The 22,180-nt window shown below is 40.5% G+C and overlaps 1 protein-coding gene across 5 annotated transcripts in view; it reads right to left on the bottom strand.

Moving 5' to 3' along the window:
• Positions 1-1,238: 1,238 nt before the first annotated feature.
• The window catches only part of LOC139641023 (endophilin-B2-like), a 35,825-nt gene continuing 14,883 nt past the window's right edge, over positions 1,239-22,180 (bottom strand). For 2 of the 5 annotated variants that reach the window (XM_071515244.1, XM_071515236.1), the window contains 6 exons: positions 18,666-18,728; positions 17,071-17,094; positions 16,454-16,543; positions 14,088-14,188; positions 11,037-11,241; positions 1,239-3,406 (listed from right to left, as the gene is read on the bottom strand). In XM_071515244.1, coding sequence (XP_071371345.1) covers positions 3,299-3,406; positions 11,037-11,241; positions 14,088-14,188; positions 16,454-16,543; positions 17,071-17,094; positions 18,666-18,728 — 591 coding nt within the window. In that variant the 3' untranslated portion in view covers positions 1,239-3,298. The other 3 variants (XM_071515253.1, XM_071515271.1, XM_071515262.1) reach the window with 3 other exon arrangements.

Here is a 22,180-nt window from a genome sequence, read left to right as displayed (position 1 = left end):
TCTTGCATGGCCTGTCACACCAGATACTGACTGGTTTTCAAAAAATGCATATATGTAGCCCTAGTCATGTGAGATCCATAGTTCAGTGTCTTTTTTCAAGATAAAACTGCACATTTTAGAGTGGCCTTTTATTGTGAGCAGCCCAAGGCACACCTGTCCAATAATCATGCTGTTTCATCAGCATCTAGATATGCCACACCTGTCAGGTGGATGGATTATCTTGGCAAAGGAGAAGTGCTCACTAACACAGATTTAAAGAGTGGAGGCAATGTCAGACTGAAGATGGAAATGGAGTGTAACGAGTTGACAATTCTGTCTGATATCAGGCAAAAGCAAAGCGGCTGTTCAAAGGTCATTATTCACACCTGGCCAAATGAGCCGAACTAAATGAGGAAACGCTGCACAGTTCAAATAAACCGCTCAGAACATGCTGGGTGTGAACGCAGCCGTAGAAACCTGTGTTATGGATGGAATAGCTACGGAGGTGAGTTTCAGTGTGTGGGTGTAATATCTCAGGAATAGCATGATGCAACTGCCAGCTGTGCACACAAAGGAACTGTATGGAGATAGTGGGTGGTGCAGACAATCACAGACCAGATCATGGGAAGACCACAGAGGATCCCAGCAGACTCACATTTGGGGTTTTGATTTGTACCGGATGTTGTGTAGTGGTTAGAGAGCTGTACTCAACTGAGGAAACCCCTCCCTTACATTTCTGCTTGAAACAGGCTTTCTGCAGGTTTCAGAAAAACACATTTTGTACTAACCGCATTTTGTACTAACCGCATAACACGCTGACTAAAAGAGTTGTAATATCTGGATTTACGACATTTTAATACCTTTTAAGGCCTTACGTTTAGATCATTTAAGACTTTTTCAGACTTTGAGGACCCACGGATTCCCTGAACACAGAAAAAGCTTTCACAATAAGTGACACATATGTGCATGTAAACTGAACCTTTAAATTCCCTATGTAGCCTTCTAGTACATAATCATCTATATATTTGAAATATTTACTAATGAACAGTGAACAGTCATTTTCCCCTCAAAATTATGTCAAATTTTGGAATGAAATCCTTCATATATAGGTAATTGTGTTACAATATATATCAATTACTACTTTGTGTATGTATGTATTATATGGTTAATCAGACCTGACAGAATATACAGTTGTAATCCAGCCTTTCCATGTAAAACAAATTACTTGTGAGAATAACTGTATCCAAATAAAGCTTACTTTTTATTAAATCCCATACATTTCATTCATTCAGCACAGTTTAGAGACAGGCAATAAATATTTTGACCAAAAAAAAAAAGCAAAATAAATACAAGAAGGTGAGGTAAAACAGAATCACAGCAGCAAAGGTAAAAACCCAACACAGGCAGAGAAAATTTTGTGAACTGAGCGCAAAATTCTGAAGCGCAGATTACGTGCTGTGGACACAAACGTATGTGGAGATTATGTTCTTCCACCGCAAAAGGATTACGACATAAGTGCAGACTGGACGTGTCATTTTCACGCGTCGAGTTTAGGCAAGTAAAACAACTTCGGTTAAGGTCGGGGTTAGGTTTCAGCAACAAACTGTTTGGTGAAGGGTTTTGGTCATGGTTAAATCGGAAAAAAAAAAATGTTTGCCGAGGAACTGAACCCAGGACGCATTCCCAACCTCCACACCCGTGCTTTCCAATCACGCGGATTCGGTCTCAAACCTACTTCCTGTTTCCAGTCACGTACGTCTCTCCCACCTCATCCTGGTGGCTTAAAGCTGCTTCCTGTCATTTTTCATGCACAGAGCGCGTTATCTGCATTTCAAGACGTCGCGCTCATTTCACAAGAGTTCCACGAGACCGGGGCCGGTCAAAAAACCTCGAGGGAGTGCATGCACGTACACATACTGGATGTGCGAGGACCAGATTTCTCTTTGTGCAAACGCTTTGGTACTCCAGATCTGGTTACATCATAGACACGTAAAAAAATGTCCAACGGGACAGGCTACTGGTAGTAGCACATGCAGCACTAAGACCAAGACACTTCAATGTTTTAACAGACAAAATGGCAATGGAAGAGAAAATCGGAAAGATACAAAAACCACTAAAAAGGCAAAACCAAACAGTCACACAAACAGGCATAATACATCATTATAAGGAGTTACAGTCTTGCATGCCGTAATGTGGTGTACAGTTGAGTCTCTGCTTCAGTGGAGCCGGGACATTGCATTGTGAAGAGCACATTCTCTGGGTTACAGCAGACGACCTCAGCGGCTCCTTCCCCATCATCTTAAGGCAGTTCGCATGGGAACGGTTCATATTTATTTGCTGCAGAAGTGTTCGTATCTTCAGCGCTACGGATGAAGGTGTGAGAGGCAAAAGAAAAATGACAATACGGGAATGTTGCTGGACCAAAACAAGTGTCAAACAACAACTGTCACTAGCAGGGCTTCCATCCAACAGTCAAGCAAGATTTTGGAAATGTCGCGAAACCGAAATAGGAATTGGGTACGAAAAAATAAAAACGTCCATGAAAGATGGGGATTATTTCAAGAACTGTATAGTATTGATTAGTGCTGGGCAAGCTGCTATGATGTTATTTAGTGTCAGCTAATCATGCTTTCATCTGAAGACAAGAAAAGATACAAAAAATAAGAAATGCACTTGGTAATATTCTAATGCTGTCATATCAGAAGAAGCAAAAGAACAGTTTAACATGCCCAAAATCATTTTTATTCATGAATTTAAAATCAACCGTAAAGGAACTGCGGCAGATATTGCTTGCTTTATAGTGCATCATTTCTTTATCAACTTTTTCCCCATTAAGCTTTTCTAATTTGACACATCATAACTTGGCTGGAAACCCTGCTAATGACAGTATGCTTGTTGTCATAGCCAAACTTTATCTGGCCTTTAAAAGTTTGTTAGCTGAATGTTTACCTGAACCTTGGGGATGCACAACAATAAACAAGAAAAAACAACATTATAATAAACGACCAAACCAATCAAAAGGAGTGGGTTTGTTTTCTCCACAGTTTTCATTTTTCAGTATTCAGAGTAACAATTTCTCCATAATCGCTGCTGTTTAGTTGACGTGTATTTTTGTTATTGTTCTGAAAAGCAGGTGAGTGTGTGTGTGTGTGTGTGTGTCAAATTAACATTTATTGCGCGTGCTTACAATGGAAGAGAGCTTATTTAAGGTTCCAGGTTAGTGTAAGAGTGAGAAATGCATTGAAGTCAATGACATGTCCCCATGGCTGTAGTAGTGCCTACTCACACACATGCGCGCGCGTGTGTGTGTGTGTGTTCTTTAGCTGAGAAGCTCCAGGTACGTGACAGGCACTTTTCCTTTCTGGTTCCCCCTCTCTCCGATCAGCCAGTCAGAGTCCATGCCTGGCACCGTGTAAACTGTGATGAGCTGAAACAGACAGGAGATACACATTTAAACTTTGGACCTATCAGCAACCATGTGGAATTGCAACATCATCGATAGAACATCTCCTCCTACACAAATCTAGTTTCACCGACAAGCATTTTTATTGCTGAGTAATACATTTGCTCGATTCCCAAGTCAAGTCTCAAGTCTTGAGGCACAAGTCTCAAGTCAAGTCCCAAGTCTAAAGATTAGTGTAGATTAGCAAGTCAAGTCCATGTCATTAATGCCAAGTCTCGGCGAGATCCGACGAGACCGGTGCGAGATCCAAGATGGCAGCCCCCAGCTGCTAGATTGCAAACAACTACTGCTTTTTCCCATAACACAACCGTTCGATCTGGAAGACCTCGAGGACTACATCGATGAGTGTTTTTAAACCGACTCTGCACCATGAACGACACGGAAAAAAAGCCCGAGACAAGGACAATCTCGCCTCCTCCACACCAACATCCAAGAGAATCCGGCAATCCGACTCCGTTCATAGCTCCCCGGACAAATCATGCTGTACTGAGGCCAGTGGCATTTTACTTTCAGTTGACAATAAACTCTCTGGACTGGATGCGAGAATAGCTCTTGTTGAAGCGCTTCACAGGGAATTCCAGCAGCTACGCCAAAGCCTGGAATTCAGCCAGGACCGACTATCCAGGCCGGCTAAAGAAAACAAATCCCTCCAACACCTCCCCTCACAACCCAGCTCGCCGCCGTTGCCAAAGAAAACAAGGACATGAAAGAAACCATACTCCATCTTCGATCACGCGGCATGAGCGATAACCTCATTTTTTCCGGTATCCCAGGGTGAACACAGGACGACAACCCAGAAGAGTTGATACAAGAATTTGTGACCACTCGCCTCAAAATCTCCCCGGACACAGTGAAAGACATTACATTCCACCGAGTACGCCGCATAGGAGCAAAAAAAACCCTGTGAAGAAATAACCACGACCCATAGTAGCAAAATTCGAACTTTTCAAACAAAGACAACAGGTACAAGGTCGAGGCAGACAGCTGAAAGGCACGGACTATGGACTCAACGACCGATTCCCCCCCGAGAAATCACGGACAGACGCAAAATACTACTCCCAATCAGAAAAAAGAACATGCAAGAAGGTAAAAAAGCAGTCATTTCAGTCGGTAAGCTGTACATTGATGACAAACTCTACCAGGACAAAAAAATAACCTCCTGGGTAAAAACCACTTAAACAACAGCTTCCTGCATTCTGTCACCATGAACTCACTTAAATTTCTAACTTGGATCGTCCGTGGAATTGGTTCACAGGCAAAAAGACTTAAGGTACTCAACCACATAAACAAATTACAAGCAGATATATGCCTTTTACAAGAGACTCATACATCCGAATCTGACTATCATAAATTAAGAACACCACAATTTAATCAAATCTTCTCCGCCCATTTCAACTCGAGGCAAAGAGGGGTAGCCATTTTAATACACAAACACATCAAATTTATTCATAACAACACCGTCACAGATCCTGAAGGACGATTTATCATAATAAATATCACAATGCACAACAGCCCAATCACTATTGCGCGTATCTACGGCCCAAATAATGACGACTCATCCTTTTTTCACCTCTCTCTCTCCAATCTGTCTGACTCCCCAATAATAATCGGTGGAGACTTCTTTTTAATCAGTAACTCAATTATTTCCAAAATCTCAGACATACTAATACACCCCATTACCATTAGCGATCATGCTCCCGTCTCCCTCACCTGGAATATCAACCATTCTCGCAATCCACCCAACAGATGGCGATTTCATACATCCTTACTTGATGACCCCGACTTTGATCGTTTTATAAAAAGAGAGTGGGCTTCCTTCCTTGAAATAAACGATTCACCGGAAATAGCACCATCACTACTTCACTGGGAAACAGTGAAAGAGGAAAGAGTAGTAAGAGGAAAAATCCTATCATACTCCACACACGAGAAAAAGAAAGACAATGAACAGGAAATGTACTTCAAACAAAAGATTAAAGAACTAGAGAACATCAACGCAAATAACCCCGCAGCACAAATCCAGAATGATTTACGGAAATACAAGTTACACCTGAATGAATACACAAATAGAAAAACTCAATTCCTCCTACACAGACTTAGACACGAACAATTTGAATACAGTAATAAATCTGGAAAATACTTGGCCAGCCAAATCAAGCGAAACAAAGAAAAGACAACAATCCCAACGATTATGAACTCAGCAGGGAAGACTGTGCAGACACCTGAGGAAATAAATAAGACCTTCCAAGATTTTTATACCAACCTATACTCATCAATACATAAACCAAGCCAAGAAGACATGGATACATTCCTAAGCAATACTGATTTACCACAATTTACTGAAGACCAAGCAAATGCACTTGAGAAACCGTTAACAATAACAGAATTCCCCAGTGCACTCAAACTCATGCCTAACAATAAATCACCAGGACCTGATGGCTTCCCTGCTGAGTTCTATAAACACTTTTGGAATAATCTAGCCCCCGTTTTTTAACAGATTAACAGCTGAAGTTAAACAAAAATCCAAACTTCCCATAGACATGAACACTGCTGCAATCTCTTTTACTAAAACCCGATAAAGACCCCACCTCCCCATCAAGCTATCGTCCCCTATCGCTCATCCAAACAGACACGAAAATCATGAGCAAAGCCCTAGCTTCACGAATCGAAACAGTTACTCCATCTATCATCCACTCAGACCAAACTGGCTTCATTAAAGGAAGACACTCATCTAACAACCTAAACACCCTTCGAAAACCCTACCATAGCTACAACTCTGACAGCCTGGTGGAAATTTCACACAAATAACTAACACCACAGTCTCACCTACCAAACACACTCCCATCTGGAACAATCCTGGCTTCTTAACGAACAGAAAACCACTAAACTTTTCATCATGGATTAGTAAAGGTGCCACGCACCTCAAACATATCTTCCATAATAACACTCTGGTCTCATTCCCTCATTTGGTCCAGAAGTACGGCATTGGGGAGACTCACTTTTTAAGAATTTCTCCAGATTAAATCCTCTATTCAGACCAAAATCAACATTATATCATCTAATTTAGATCTTTCCCCATTAACTACCTACTATCCAAAATCTACAAGATAATTTCCACATCCGACCTGACAATATCCATTCCTTCAAACAAATGGGAACAAGACCTACAGATCATCCCCGGTGCCGACTTCTGGACCCAAATCCGCAAAAACATCTTTTCTATACCCACCAACACAAACATCCAACTCATACAATACAAGATTATTCACAGAGTACACTACATGGGGAAAAGGATGTTTAAAATGGGTTTTATAGACTCTGAGATTGAGATGCCACATGGGACTGCACACCAATTAAACAATTCTCAATCAATATTACACTTTGGAAAAATCTACTAACTGAATACATATCAATGGAAAAATTACACATTACGCATACACCCCTACACATTTTTTGATCTGACATACACTTGCATGCGCACAGGCATCACACACATGCACCCAACAAACATACACACAGTTAGACCCCCCCCCAGCTCCCTCTAATCTATCTTTCCCTCCTGTTTTTTTTTTTCTCCCTTCTCACTCCCTTTCCCTCTTAACTGCTCCCGCGAAACATCATTATTATTATTATCATTATTACGTGTACTTACTACTTCCTTATATATTCTTTTCATTTCTAATCAAATAGATTGTTATTGTTATTCTGATTATCAACAATATTCTAAGTTATTATTATTATAGTACATTATTATTATATTATTATTAATAAATAATATATTATATTTACTATGTGTATATATGTATATATATATTTATTTATTTATTTTCCTTCTCATGGTGCTTATGTTCTTCTTGATATTACCAATGATATAATTATTATAATTATTGTTACTATTATTGTTGTTATTATTGTCAGTACTATTATTATTGTTGTTAATATTACTATTATTATCATTATTTTTTATTATTTTTATTATACATATATATTTTTATTTATTTACTTATCGATTTAATTTTATTTATGTGTGTGTGTTTTTAAAAAAATTTTTCCCTCTTCTCACTCTCTTTCCCTCTTAACTCTTCCCGTGAACCATCATTATTATTATTATGTGTACTCACTACTTCCTTAAATATTCTTTTAATTTCTAATCAAATATATTGTTATTATGGCTATTATTATTATCAATAATATTTCTAAGTTATTATTATATTACATTATTATTATATTACTTTTAATAAATATCATTATATTATTACTATTTTTTTGGGGGGGGGGTTGTTAGTATTATTATTATTATTGTTATTATCATTATGTTTACTTATTTTTATTATTAGTACTTTTATTTATTTATTTTTTTCCCTTCTCTCCACCCTGCTCTTGTAATTTCTTGTAATGCTATCATTACTACTATTGATCACTATTGATTACTATTGTTACTATTGATTACTATTGTTACTATTGTTGCTGCTGTTATTATATTATTATTATTATTATTATTATTATTATTATTGAGTCATGAAGGACATGGTGACAATAATAATTATAAATATTATACCGTAAAACTTCAATTAATAGCCTGGGCTTTTATTTGCTTCAAACACTGAACTCAACCGGCCTATATTTGGGACAGGCGTCTGTATGGGACAGGCCTTTCATTCCTTTCATACAAAACTCTTGCTCAGCAAAGATGGGAAATACTATCAAATTGTTTATTTAAACCAGTATGAATATTACTTGTATAAAAATTAGGCTATCGAATAACATATAAATTACGAATCATTCATTTGATCTCGCTCAGAGAAAGAGAGAGAGAGAGAGAGAGCGGTGGTCAAGCGAGCTAGAAAGTGAATGAAGAGAGGGAGCGGTGGTAGCGAGAAAGCCGGTGAATCAGAGAAATAAAACGTTATTTTCTGACTGTTTCACAGCGGTTACGTTCTAAAGCGCAGAGAGAGAGAGAGAGAGAGAGAGAGAGAGAGAGAGAGAGGTGGTCGAGCGAGCTAGAAAGTGAATGAGGAGAGGGAGCGGTGGTAGCGAGAAAGCCGGTGAATCAGAGAAATAAAACATTATTTTCTGACTGTTTCACAGCGGTTACGTTCTAAAGCGCAGAGAGAGAGAGAGAGAGAGAGAGAGAGAGAGAGAGAGAGAGAGAGAGCGGTGGTCGAGCGAGCTAGAAAGTGAATGAAGAGAGGGAGCGGTGGTAGCGAGAAAGCCGGTGAATCAGAGAAATATAACGTTATTTTCTGACTGTTTCACAGCGGTTACGTTCTAAAGCGCAGAGAGAGAGAGAGAGAGAGAGAGAGAGAGAGAGAGAGAGAGAGAGAGAGAGAGAGAGAGAGCGGTGGTCGAGCGAGCTAGAAAGTGAATGAGGAGAGGGAGCGGTGGTAGCGAGAAAGCCGGTGAATCAGAGAAATATAACGTTATTTTCTGACTGTTTCACAGCGGTTACGTTCTAAAGCGCAGAGAGAGAGAGAGAGAGAGAGAGAGAGAGAGAGAGAGAGAGAGAGAGCCCCGTATCAAAATACCGGTAGCCTACCTTAGAAAGGATGAAAGCCGAAAAAAGATCAATGGAGAAATGTCTTGCTGCTGCTTCTCCTGAGTTTTGTTCAGCAAATTTGACAACTGACAGCTTGAATTTCAGGTCGTACTTTTTTCTCTGTGCCACCATGGCGATCAGCAAATGTGACTGACATTTGAATGAAAGTAAAAAAAAAAAAGAAACTGCTTCACAGCGTCAATGGCAACTGGCTTCTAATTGAGACCGGCCTTTATTTGTCAAAACGTGTTGCCACACCCGGCCAGTAAAAGGGACTCGGCGTTCAATTGGGACTCGGCTTTTAATTGAAGTTTTACGATAGGCACGCACACCTGCCACACTCTTTCTCCCTCTCACACACTCATTCAACATCTTCCTCCCCCTCCCTCTCCCCCCCCTCCCCTTCCACAACTCAACCCTCACCCTCTTCCTCCCACCCTCTCAACCCCCGCCCTCTACCTCTCACACACTCATTCAACATCTTCCTCCTCCTGTCCCCCCTCCCCCCTCCACAATACAACTCCCAGCCCCTCCATTACAACCCCACCCCCCCACCACCGCAGGATGGATTAAATCCCAACCACTGACCGGTAGCCCCACTGCCTCCCCCGGAATTTTGTCTATCATTTGCCATCGAGACCTTGCAGTTGGGCAAGTGCTGCCCTCACATCTTCAAGACGGGAGGGGCGGGAGTGAAGTCTGGTGATAATAATAATAATAAAATAAATAAATAAATAAATAAATAACATCAACGAAGCTGTGTGCCCTGTGGTGTGGGGGACTCCTTCCCCTGGGCCTGGGGGTCCTCCCACCATTTGGCACACACTTAAATCTTTGGGTCCTACAGTTGGCGGGCCCTCTCCCCAGGGTCTGGGGGCTGCCACAGTTGGGCCCAGCCAGAAATCCCAGACCAAGCTCCTTAGCCCCTCCTTCCTCTACCCCCCTCCACTTACACCTTCTCATTATTTGCGGTGGAGCTCCGGTCACAAACACCTCCTGCGGCTCCTTCCACACGCCCAACCCCACCCTCAACCCCACCCTACTATTCTACTACTACTCCTCTAGACCCCTTCCACACTGTCACACAGACATACGCACCAACACACCCATATGCGCATATTTCAGGCACATCAACCCCTTTCATATGAACTTTCACTCCCTCAACGACCATCAAATTGAACTTGCCTCTTTTCTATCTGGTTGTTTGTTTGTTGGTTTGTTTTCTCTTTTTCGTTTTGTTTTGTTTTGTTCTGTTTTGATTATGTCTGATTATTTTGTGACTCTGTTACCTTATTCTGTCCTGTCTTCCAACACCATGTTTTGTATTGTGTTACACTTGTACTGTTATCACTTTATTGCACAAATTTAAAAAAACAAAAATTAATGTCAAGTCTCAAGTCTAAATGTAGAACAGCAAATCAAGTCAGAACAAATCAAGAGTCCAGTATCAATTTAATATCTTAAAGAAAACTAAATATCTAGGACTTTTCAATGCAATATGGTTTTAATAAAACTTGGTAAGAGCATCATGAGTTTGATTTCTGTAATCAGTTTCAACTTCAATAAATTCAATCATTCCATACAAATTCAGAAAACAGAATTGAAAGTCAGTCGTCTGCTGGAACAAATCTCATCACTTTCAATCTAAGTCATTTACACAAACACAAGATCTCAAGTCAAGACTTTAGAAACCTTTTCAAGTCATCAGAGTACAAGTCAGAGTCGAGTCACAAGTCACCAGAACCCAAGTCAAGTCCCAAGTCACCAGAACCCAAGTCAAGTCCCAAGTCACCAGAACCCAAGTCAAGTCACCAGAATCCAAGTCACCAGAACCCAAGTCAAGTCCCAAGTCACCAGAACCCAAGTCAAGTCAAGTCTCAAGCAATTACAATTGTGACTCAAGTCTGACTCGAATTCCCACCTCTTTCCACAACTATTCCACCATGTGACTGTGGTTTTAAGTTGTGTGAAGTGTCAAGATGGAACATGTTGTGCGGTTAAAATTGTGCCTATTATTTATGCCCACTAGACACTATTTGCTGGTTGATGGTGCAACCTCACCTCATCAGCCAGAAGGGAGAGCTCACTGGAGTCAGCAGCATCATAATCATAGAGGACTTTGGCCTTGCGGGTTCCCGTAGCTGGCGCCTGCACTTCCTCAATCTTGAGGGTGTCTGCCTCCACGGGGCTGCCGAGGCCCCCTGGCAGAGGAGGGCTAGCGGAGACCATGGAGTGGACAGAGTTCACCGCGAACGCATTGGGAAACCTGAGGGACAACAGGCACATGTCACTGTCAGGACATACACGCCAAGAGGAAAAAAAGAAAGGCACATTACAGGGAACAGAACATGAGCACACCACGAGTCATACTCACACATCTCCACTGGAACTGAGGGCATGGGAAACAGCGGAGACGACTTGTCATGTATTTGACTCTCCATAAACAACACATAGGGACGGCATCCATAGACTTTGACTGCTACCAATGCCTAATCCAATTATTTTTAACCACTGCAATTCTTAATCATTATCTTAACCCATTAATGACTAAACTACTAAATTTAGCATGTTAAGGAAATGCTCCACAGATTTTTTTCTGTTAGAGGTAAAAACACAGAATTTGCAGAGAGGACTGTCAAGACACCAAAATCAAAATTTTTTTTTTTTTTTTTTAGATTATCAAAAAAAATCACGAAAAGTAGTTTAACATTAATTTAACATACTAAATTTCTGATTCATGCCAGATCAAAGCACATATTCTTGAAATTCAACTTGTTCTGAATCCAACGGTACCAAGCACTTGATACAACTCCATGTAGTTTTTGAGATACAGCCATTTCTGTATCATACTAGTTTTAGTAGTTAGTCACAAGGCAGTTTTCACATAACAACTAGTGTAAACATACGTAGGTTCCCATGATCACACGTTCAAAAAAATTTTTTAAATTAGGGGCCAGATAGACTCAAGTAAAAATCAATTATAAAAATGATTCTCCAATGTGTTTTCAGGGAGAAATGATGATTAAAGTAGCTCCACACCCATGCGTTTCCGTATATATATAAACATCGAACAAAAAGTTCGGAACTTTGTGTTTGGTAGATTATTTCTCTGTTGTAACAATGCTTCTTGGCAATACATTTTATACCGTTGGAAAGCCTGTCTATTTCCCTTTTAAATGGTGCCTCATTTGTAAGGAACATGCATTTGTGGGATGAGCAGCACAGCTGAGTATGTGGGTTGCGCTCATGTAAAATTTGCCAAATCTTCTCTGCCAATGCCAAACAGCTTATTCTGCTGTTGCTATTGACTCTTGTTTTGAGCTTCCGGTACCCCCAGGTGCTGACAATCAGGTACCTGATTGGCACCTGCACTGGAACCTGAACATGTGGAGGAGCGTTATGTTCAGCGATGAGTCCAGATTCTGCCTACGGAAGTTGGATCGTAGGGTCAAAGTGTGGAGAAGACGGGGAGAACGCTATGCTGATCGCTGCATCGATAGAGTAACACCTTTTGGTGGAGGCGGTGTGATGGTGTGGGGCGGCATCTCCATCACTGGAAAAACGAGGCTTGTCATCATCGGAGGCAATCTCAATGCAGAGAGATATCGAGATGAGATTCCGCAACCGGTGGCGATCCCATATCTCCACAGTCTGGGACCGAACTCCATCCTCCAAGATGACAACGCTCGCCCCCACAGAGCGGGGTTTATCAGAGACTACCTCCAGAATTTGGGAGTAGAGAGAATGGAATGACCTGCCAACAGTCCTGACCTCAACCCAACTGAACACTTATGGGATCAGCTTGGGCGTGCTGTTCGTGCTAGAGTGACCGACACAACCACGTTGGCTGACTTGCGACAAATCCTGGTTGAGGAGTGGAATGCCATCCCACAGCAGTGTGTGACCAGGCTGGTGACGAGGAGGAGGTGCCAGGCTGTTATGGCTGTGTATGGTTCTTCCACACGCTACCCAGGCTCCTGACTGTTTGTTAAATGGAATAAATTGTAAAATTGCCAATATGTCTTGTTTCTTCCTTGTTACTGATAGACTTCAATCATCCAATCCACCAAACAACACCAAACAAGAGTCAATAGCAACAGCAGAATAAGCTGTTTGGCATTGGCAGAGAAGATTTGGCAAATTTTACATGAGCGCAACCCACATACTCAGCTGTGCTGCTCATCCCACAAATGCATGTTCCTTACAAATGAGGCACCATTTAAAAGGGAAATAAACAGCCAAGAAGCATTGTTACAACAGAGAAATAATCTACCAAACACAAAGTTCCGAACTTTTTGTGCGATGTTTATATACTAAAAATAGTATATTGAGAAAAACTTAAAAAAAAAAAAGATTTTAAAAATTCAAATTTTTATTTGTATTTTGATTTGTGCTCAGCTTAGCTATGTTTAGTGGTACAAAGGAAATTTTAAATTTCCACTGCTGACATTAATGGTTTAAGAATTCACAAGAATTTCAAGTCTAGTAATGCATTTAGATAGAAAAGCTAACAAGGACGTATTACAAAACACATTCTCAATCTCATTCTCAATGTTCCTAGAGACAACGGTCTAACTAATGATTTCAAATTTACAGTTATCATCAATTCTTATCTAATATGCATTTACATGCCCTTATTTAGGTGATAGGCCACTAGGTCCACAGCTTTTCACCGTGCAACCATAAACCTTCCGAAGTTTGGTGTCATCATATTTAATATGTAGGTTACCAACAACTAGCAGGGTTAGTGTCTAGCTTGCGGTGTAAAGAGATTTCATTTCTATGAGTCTGCAGACTCAATAGTTGTAGAATATTAAAAATCTTTACTGCCAATATAAAATATTCAGTCACAAGGTAATTTAATGCCCAGTTAAATCTTCCTCTCAGGTAAATCATTTTGAATGTGGCATGCATATAATAGACTAACATGCATCTTGACTGAACAAATTATGAAAAAATACATATATAAAACTAAACTTGACTTTTGAGAATCAACAACAGGAACTGCTAGTTGGAAAGCTCAACAGTTGTGTTGAATCCTACCAAATGGAATGGGTACCAAGTGAAATGTCGTTGCTGATACCCGTCCCTAGTGACAGATGTGGTCCTCACCTTCCCAGCTCTTTCTGTAGGTCCTGCATGTGTAGGTGACACTGCTTGTAGTAAGCTGCTTGGGCCTCCACAAACTCATGCAAGCAGCGCAAGTGGTTCACCTGCAGAGAAACAGCAACACAACCCCAGTCACTCTCAAAGCCACAGCTGTAACTTTGGTACCTTGACTTCGATAGTGAAGCCAAATCAATAGTTTTTTGGTACTGGAGATGGCAGTCGTCTTTATCGTAGGGACTAGTTTGCAAAGTGAAAGGAAAGTTTTGAAGTTCAGCTTCCATGCACAACAGTGGGATTCATTCATAAAACCTACCGGCAGGTTTAGCGTGACGTTAGGGGTAGAGCGTTTTCTCATTCATAAATGCAAAAAAACAAGTATTAGTGTTAATGTTTTCACCGTACGCCCACCCCTTCTGATCATTTGCACATTGTGAAAGCGATTCATAAAGCACACCGCCGGCGAAAAATACCACCTGCTCTAGTCAAACAGTATATTATATACGGTACAAAATAAATCTAAATTATTAAAGAATCAATAGATCAAGTTACATTGTGTCCAAGGCCCTTAATTATCATTGGATAATCTGATCGAATCTTTATGAATTAGGTGAAATGTAATAATATAGCTGTAAATTAACTGGCTAGAATTCAAATTACTGTAGGCTAACATTTAATTATAATAAACCACATTTTGTCTATGGATAACATGGATAGGAATTGTACTACTTTCATTGGACTGGTTGACAACTATGAAATTATCATAAAAGAGAAAGCATGCTTAAACCATGAGGAAAACATAAAAGCAAAACTTGATATATGATATAAAGTCGTCATATAATCAAAGAGCAACCTCCCAGGTAGAAACATACATTTTTACAATTTTGCCATTTATTTATTGAAGGTTTTTCTTCTTCAATGTTGATAACAATATTTTTTTTTTACAATATTAAGAAAATGTTGCTCAATCTGTGTAATGACTATAAAAGGAAGACCCCTGTTCCTTTTATGGTCCGTGGGCAGTGCCGCATTTCTCCAATAAAAACCAAAACATACACTGCAACCATGGCAACAGCCGGCTGGTGACGTGCTATGTCAACAGGAAGCAATGGCAGCCGTTCCTGTATTCACCCTCTGGCCCCGGCTCCTCGCCTTCTGATACAACACTAACATTTCTGAATGTCACCAAAACAAAGAGGTGGTTTTAGGGGGTGTAGTGGGTATGGGAGGCGTAGCTCGCGTAGCATTCCAGGGGTCTGACTCAGCAGGCTAGGCTACGTAATGAAGCTGGATAAATGAACCATGTCACCTTAAATCAGAATTTGCCTTGCACAAATAAGGCGTCCACCTAATAAATAAGGTTGCAGGTTTCAGAAAGACAAATTTAAGACTTTTCAAGATCTTTTGAATTGTACCTGGAATTGAATTTAGACCAATTTAAAATCCAAAATATAGAAATCTAGTCAAAACCAGCCTACTTCTGATTGACTATACCAGTGATGCTCAATCTTTTTCATATCAAGGACCCCTAATTTAGTCCACATTAGGGCCACGGACCCCCATTTGATGAGATTTTGTCTCTCACACCCAAATCTGAGAATATTTGTATTGCTAGATATGATTTTGTCCAGAATTCCATGAGTATCTGTATTGTAGGTAGAGAGATAACAGAGAAACTATGATCAAACGTCATTCTTCTACATTCTCTAACTGTGTTAACTTCTTGTAAATGAAATAACGGTGAAGTTTAACAATTCATCAATTTGCTGTGGACCCCCTGGAACCCCCTCAGGGACCCCTGGTGGTCCCCGGACTCCACGTTGAGAACCACTGGACTATACTGTAGCTAATCAAGTTGTGAAACTATGAGTGGGCAGAGTAAGAAAAAGGAAACCAGCTCATTATATACTTAGGGATATTATGTAATATTGTATTAACCCTGTCCTGTGTTGACGAAAGAGTGGACATGCATGAGTGTCAAACTTACTGTGACTAACTGCAAGTGCAGTAATGTAAACTAAATATTTCCATTTCCATGTGTCAATACTGCTATCTAATTCTCTCCAATTACTGCCATAAATTCAGATAATGTAAGATTTCTTTTTGATTTTGACCCACATGTACCCTGAAGTAAAAGTGAGAAGTAAAAAACATAACCATCACAACTGCTGGTAAATGTTCTCTACTTCCTACTATCATCCAGGTCCTACTCTATTCTAAAAAACTTATTTAGATGCTACAAAGAGTGGGTTTTGGATCAGCCACTGTGGCCGGTGGATAGACAAGTTAGTTTCCGTCCCGGTCCAAGATAGATACAAATAAAAAACGTAAAATACATCCCATAATGTTGTTGTGCGTGTGGTATGACATACATGTGTACTGCTGATGCCCTCCAGAAGCAGCCGGGTGACCTCCTCCTGTCGCTCAAACTCTGTCTGGGCCACACGGAGCTCCTGTTCAGCCTGATACAAGAAGAAGAATATTAGTGACAACGTTTACTTCTAACTAAATTTATATGCCCATATGCTGATTGATTGAAAGCAACAAGCTCAAGCGCCCCTTTTCTGGGGGTTACTGAAAGGCATTCTGGGAAATGTAGGAAATCGCTAACTGAAGTCGAAGTGGACGAGGCAGTTTGAGGGGAAAGTGGGTTCACCGAAAAAGCTCATTTATCACAAAATAACTCGGGGGGGAATGCACTGAACATCACAGATTGATGAGATCGAACAGTGTGAGAGGATCCAAGGGTGGAATTTTCCTTATGGGAATGATTAACATTTCTGCTGCAGATGTGTTCATATTCTGTAAGGTCAGGGAAAGGTTCCATCTCGCTCTGCCCAGCGCAAAGCTCCAAAAACAAGTCCACGATTTTGAAAGTTTCTGCTTGCACGAGTTGGGACTTGACTGTAGCGCGGTGTGATGAGGTCACAGAGCCTGGTGAGCAGTGACAGTAGAGGAGAGTTTACCAACACAATGTCGCCATACTCACTTTTGCAACTTCTTCACTCCAGAGCTGGGAGGCCAAAGCACGACAAGAAAAAGGAGAGAAAGATACATTATTATAAATATAATGAAGAATGACCTCTCAGGTATCATCAATGACATACAACAACTACCAATACACTTTAAGATAAGATGCTTTGAGAAGGATTAATTAATTAGGGACCTGGCGTGTCTATGGTACTTCAGAGTGAGTTTATCATACTTAATGGTATTTTTATCTCCTGTAATTGTATTCCTGTAGGGATTTTGAGTTTTGCTGTGATATAGTATGCTTCTAATATTTATTATAGGATTAGCTCTTTGCATTAGGGGCAACATCATTCATTCGTTGGTTTCAAACGGGGAACGGAAATTTTGCCGCGTTAATTTAAGTAAAATTATAGATACACCCACATGTCAAAAGAGGCTGACACATGCATCTCTCAGTGCTGGATCAAAAATGTGTCTGTCCGGTGGACATTGGCCAATCCAGGATCTCTGGCGTGGTAAAACCACGCAGCTGATTTCTCAGTGTTAGTAAGTGTTGATTTTCCCAGTGACAGTATTTGGGTTGCAACAGAAACTGTGTTAAAAAAACAAACAAAGCGTTGACTAAATATGTGTCAAAACCTCATTGTATTAATAATATAAGGCCAACTGATGAGTAACATCCTTCTGACCTGTTAAGTTTGTTTACAGGAGTGCCTGGGTGATAGGCAAGCAGATGTTTACCATATTGCCACTGTAATCACCATGCAGGTAGTGCTTTTGTAACAGTAGGAGCCTTCATGTTATCAGCCGTGACACAGAGGTCCGGTATGCAACTTTGGGCTTATCATCACTTTCCACAAAAGTTGGGAACACCTCCTCACTGGTAAAACAATAAAATACGGATACATAACTACTTAGAATATCCCAGTGTATGAAGTGACTGGTATTACATATGCATCTAATGCAGGGTGTCTGGTTTCAGAAAGCCACATTTAAGACTTTAGGACATTTTATTTTATTTATTTATTTTTTTAATGCTACCTGGAATTGAAGAATTTAATTGAAGAATTTAAAAACCCAAATAAAGAAACAAAGCTGGCAAAACCAGTCTGATTGAACACAGCTAGTGAAAGTTGTCAAACTACAAATGGGGAGAATATGAATAAGGACACCAGGATATTAGTCGTTAAGGGACATGAAGTCCAATTGTGTTTAGTAAAGCAGAGAGGCAGCAATTGTTCTACTAACCCTGTTCTGGATTCATCCAAGAGTGGACATGCTTCATGAGATTTGTGATTGAAGAGATTCATTTCAAAAGGTCTTAAAGTTAGATCATTTCAGAGCCGTGGACACCCTGTAATGACCAGATGCACCTGTGTCCAATGAGCACTACATTCACCACAGAATGTAGTACTCAGGTTCCACCATTAATGAAAGCCCAAAAAGGGAACAAGTAATATCATCTTTCTAGTCTTACAGGTTCTCTTATGTCAACAGTGAGAGTGATGCAAACACAGAATTAGGGAGAGGAAAGTGTTAGTGGCTTCCTGGAGTTACCATTTCTACAGGGGGGGGGGGGGGGGGGGGGGGGGGATTCCATCAACTCCTTACCGCAGAGGCGCTGGCAGAAAGCACGTAGTTGCGGGGTCTGGTCTCCTGAAAATCAGGTGCCATCTACAGAAACAGTACAGTGGTTTAACATATAGGCTACACAGCATGGCAAACCAGTTCAACAAATAGCATGCACAAAGGGCTACGGACAAATCAAACAGAAAACACTGAAGAAATGAAACCATTATCTCTGAACTAGCTGCAACTAAAGCTAAAAGCCTGCACTGATTACTTTAGAACAGTCCATCTACTATCCTATGCATTCGTGTTAAACCGATATATCAATTTGCCAATACATGGGGCTGATATTGGCCTTTTATTAAATATCAGATATCAGCCGGTCAGTGTCTTTCACCTCTGATATGATTGAGGTTCCTCCCTGACCTGCCTTTTTCTTGGTAGATTTTATTTATAATTGCTCAATAAAGTTTCTGTAAATTAATTCTTCATTTAGAGGCAGTAATGTATCTACCATTGAATAAGAGGGTGAGTCACCCTGCTAACACTAAAAAAGATGTCATTAGTCATTAGGGTTTCAGTGGAGAATTTTAGTGTCCATGATGGTCTAAATATTGTTTCAGAGCCTTCTACCTTAACAAAAATAAAACTCTGGGGGAAACACTGAATATTTGTAAGTTTTTGGCATCAAAACGGACAAATTGAAACATTGAATAACAGTACAAAATATCAGCTATAAGCAGCTTCAGTCTAAAAACATCAGTATCGGCCTTCAAAGACCATTGATGGTCACACCTTGCTATGCATTGCCCTGCAAGCTGGACTTGCAGTGATGCAATATCTGCCCTCAGCTGCGGTATTTTGCCAGAACTTTCATCACCTTTCTACCTTGGGTGGAAAAACCCAAGGACTCATAAAAGAAAGGTGCAGTAATGTGACGCCATGGCTTATGTCAACATCCTACCCAACTCCTCCTGACACATCCACTACAAATATGCAACAGCCATTGTCCACTGCCGCCCGGCCGAGACAATTCATCAAGAGTTCAACGTGCACATGCCCACATGCAAATAGGTTGTAAAAGTCTGATTTAATCTTTGTCAATAAACAAAAGGTATGCTTTCATCATCACTATACTGATAACAAAGATTGTAATAGAAATCAGACTTTTGACCTCCAAAGGGAGCAACCAAAACAAACTGAAGCGTGGGGATTTAGAAGGCACAAACATTCCTTGGTCATGGTGTAATGGGGCAAGCATGATATCGATTAGGAACTTCTAGTCCAGGCACTTGACTTAGTACTCATGTGGGGCATACAAAGATGCAGCAATTTAAACTAACCAGACCCACAGCGGATATCAATATCAGATGTTGTTGTAGCTGTTGTTGTAGCTCAGATGTTGTCGAAGCTGTGCTTGGGTCCCAGGACTTGGGTCCCAGGACCCAAGCCCAGGAACTAAGACCGGGCCCAACGAGACACTGAGCACAATGTGTTTGTCTGGGACCAAATTCAATTCTTGGATTTTGGAGGGAGAAGAGTATACTCACCCCTGGTCTAATTATATGCTCTAATGCCTGGACTCAAAAGTCCTAATGGATTAGTCCCCGTTTTCCAAGGAAGGAAACAACCTTTTTCGTCCACAGGCCACAGTGCCTGGTATGTCTTTAAATTAAGCAGCCACTTTCACAGTTCAGCCAGCCAACTAGGTTTTAAAGCCCTATTCGCACAGGACAAATGTTACCTCGGGACATTGATGATTTTGAATAAATGTGGTGATCATCAGTGATTTTAATCCTGTGTCAATCTGCTATGCCTCTAATTTGTAAAGTAAAAATTCCAGATTTTGGACAGACAGGTTCCACCATTAATACTAATCCCTTGCGAATTGAACTCCCGGTAATTTCAGCCCTAATTTATTTTTACCATGATTTCTTTTTCTTCCTCCCGTCATGAAAAAATGGAAGCGGTAGTGGAATCTGTAGAGGAAGGTTCTGAGTAGGGCTGTGACGGTTAAACGCATTACCGCAGCCGCGTGACGCCTCCCGCATTTTTTTTTTTTTACGTTTTATTGTAGACTTTATTATATAAAATATTACAGTCAGTTTCCAGAGAGTGGACTTTTTGAGATATAAAATTTGCAAGTGAAGTTGCAAGTGGAGTCTCTGCCGCACAGACGTAGTTGTGATGAAGAGAAGAGGTTGGTGAATGCAAAATTGAGAGAAATTTCTAGCTAACGTTACCTAGCTGGTTGATGACTAGTTTAGTGCAGTGGTTCTCGACGTGGGGTCCGGGGACCACCAGGGGTCCTTGAGGGGTTTCCCGGGGGTCCCCAGAAAATTGATGAATTGTTAAACTTCAGCATTATTCCATTTACAAGTTAACACAATTAGAGAATCTAGAAGAATGACTGTTTTGATAATAGTTTCACTGTTATCTCTCTACCTACAATACAAATAGTCATGGAATTCTGGACAAAATCATATCTGCCAAAAAAGAATATTCTCACATTTGGGTCTGAGAGACAAAATCTCATCAAATGGGGGTCCATGGCTCTAATGTGGACTAAATTAGGGGTCCTCGATATGAAAAAGGTTGAGAATCACTGGTTTAGTGGACTAAGTTACTGCTCTCAGTGCTCATTTATACAAACTGTTTCCTACAAGCACCACAGCCTGTACAGTAAAATGAAATGAAATGTAAAATGAAAACAGTAAAGCTGAAATCCATTTGATATTTCAGGTCTAGATGCAAAAAGCTATTGTCCCGTTTTTCTTCAAAGACCGAAAGCAGCAGCCCCCCTTGTTCCAGCAAGGCAGCAGCTAGGCTGTAACTGTAAGCTGTAGTATAGGTCAGTGATTCTCAACCTTTTTCATATCAAGGACCCCTAATTTAGTCCACATTAGGGCCACGGACCCCCACTTGATGAGTCCCTCGGACCCAAATATGAGAATATTTTTATTGTTAGATATGATTTTGTCCAGAATTCCATGACTATCTGTATTGTAGGTAGAGACATAACAGAGGAACTATGATCAAAACAGTCATTCTTCTACATTCTCTAATTGTGTTCACTTCTTGCGTGAGTCACAGCAGGACTCGTGCTCCTCATCTTTTCTAATGTTGTCACAGTGTAGAAACTAGGGCTGGACCCGAATATTCGACTATTCGGATATTCGTTCGTTGGGTAGGTATTCGGTTTTCAATTTTGGGATTCGGATATTCGTTTTTTTAAATTTAATTTTATATGTAATCCGTAAACCGGTTGCCATTGACGCTACAAAGCAGTTTTGTTTTTTTTTTTACTTTAATTCAAATGTCAGTCACATTTGCTGATCGCCATGGTGGCACAGAGAAAAAAGTACGACCTGAAATTCAAGCGATCAGTTTCAAATTTGCTGAACAAAACTCAGGAGAAGCAGCAGCAAGACATTTCTCCATTGATCTTTTTTTTTTTTTTTAATCTTTTTTCTAAGGTAGGCTACCGGTATTTTGATACGGGGCTCTCTCTCTCTCTCTCTGCGCTTTAGAACGTAACCGCTGTGAAACAATCAGAA

Source organism: Centroberyx affinis, unplaced genomic scaffold (genome assembly GCF_046629955.1).
Source record: "Centroberyx affinis isolate AG114_WGS23_722 - 3 ecotype Tasmania unplaced genomic scaffold, CSIRO-AGI_Caff_v1 ptg000027l_1, whole genome shotgun sequence".
Taxonomy (NCBI): Eukaryota; Metazoa; Chordata; class Actinopteri; order Beryciformes; family Berycidae; genus Centroberyx; species Centroberyx affinis.
Note: the sequence above shows the minus strand (reverse complement) of the source record. Positions and strands in the feature narration are given on the sequence as shown.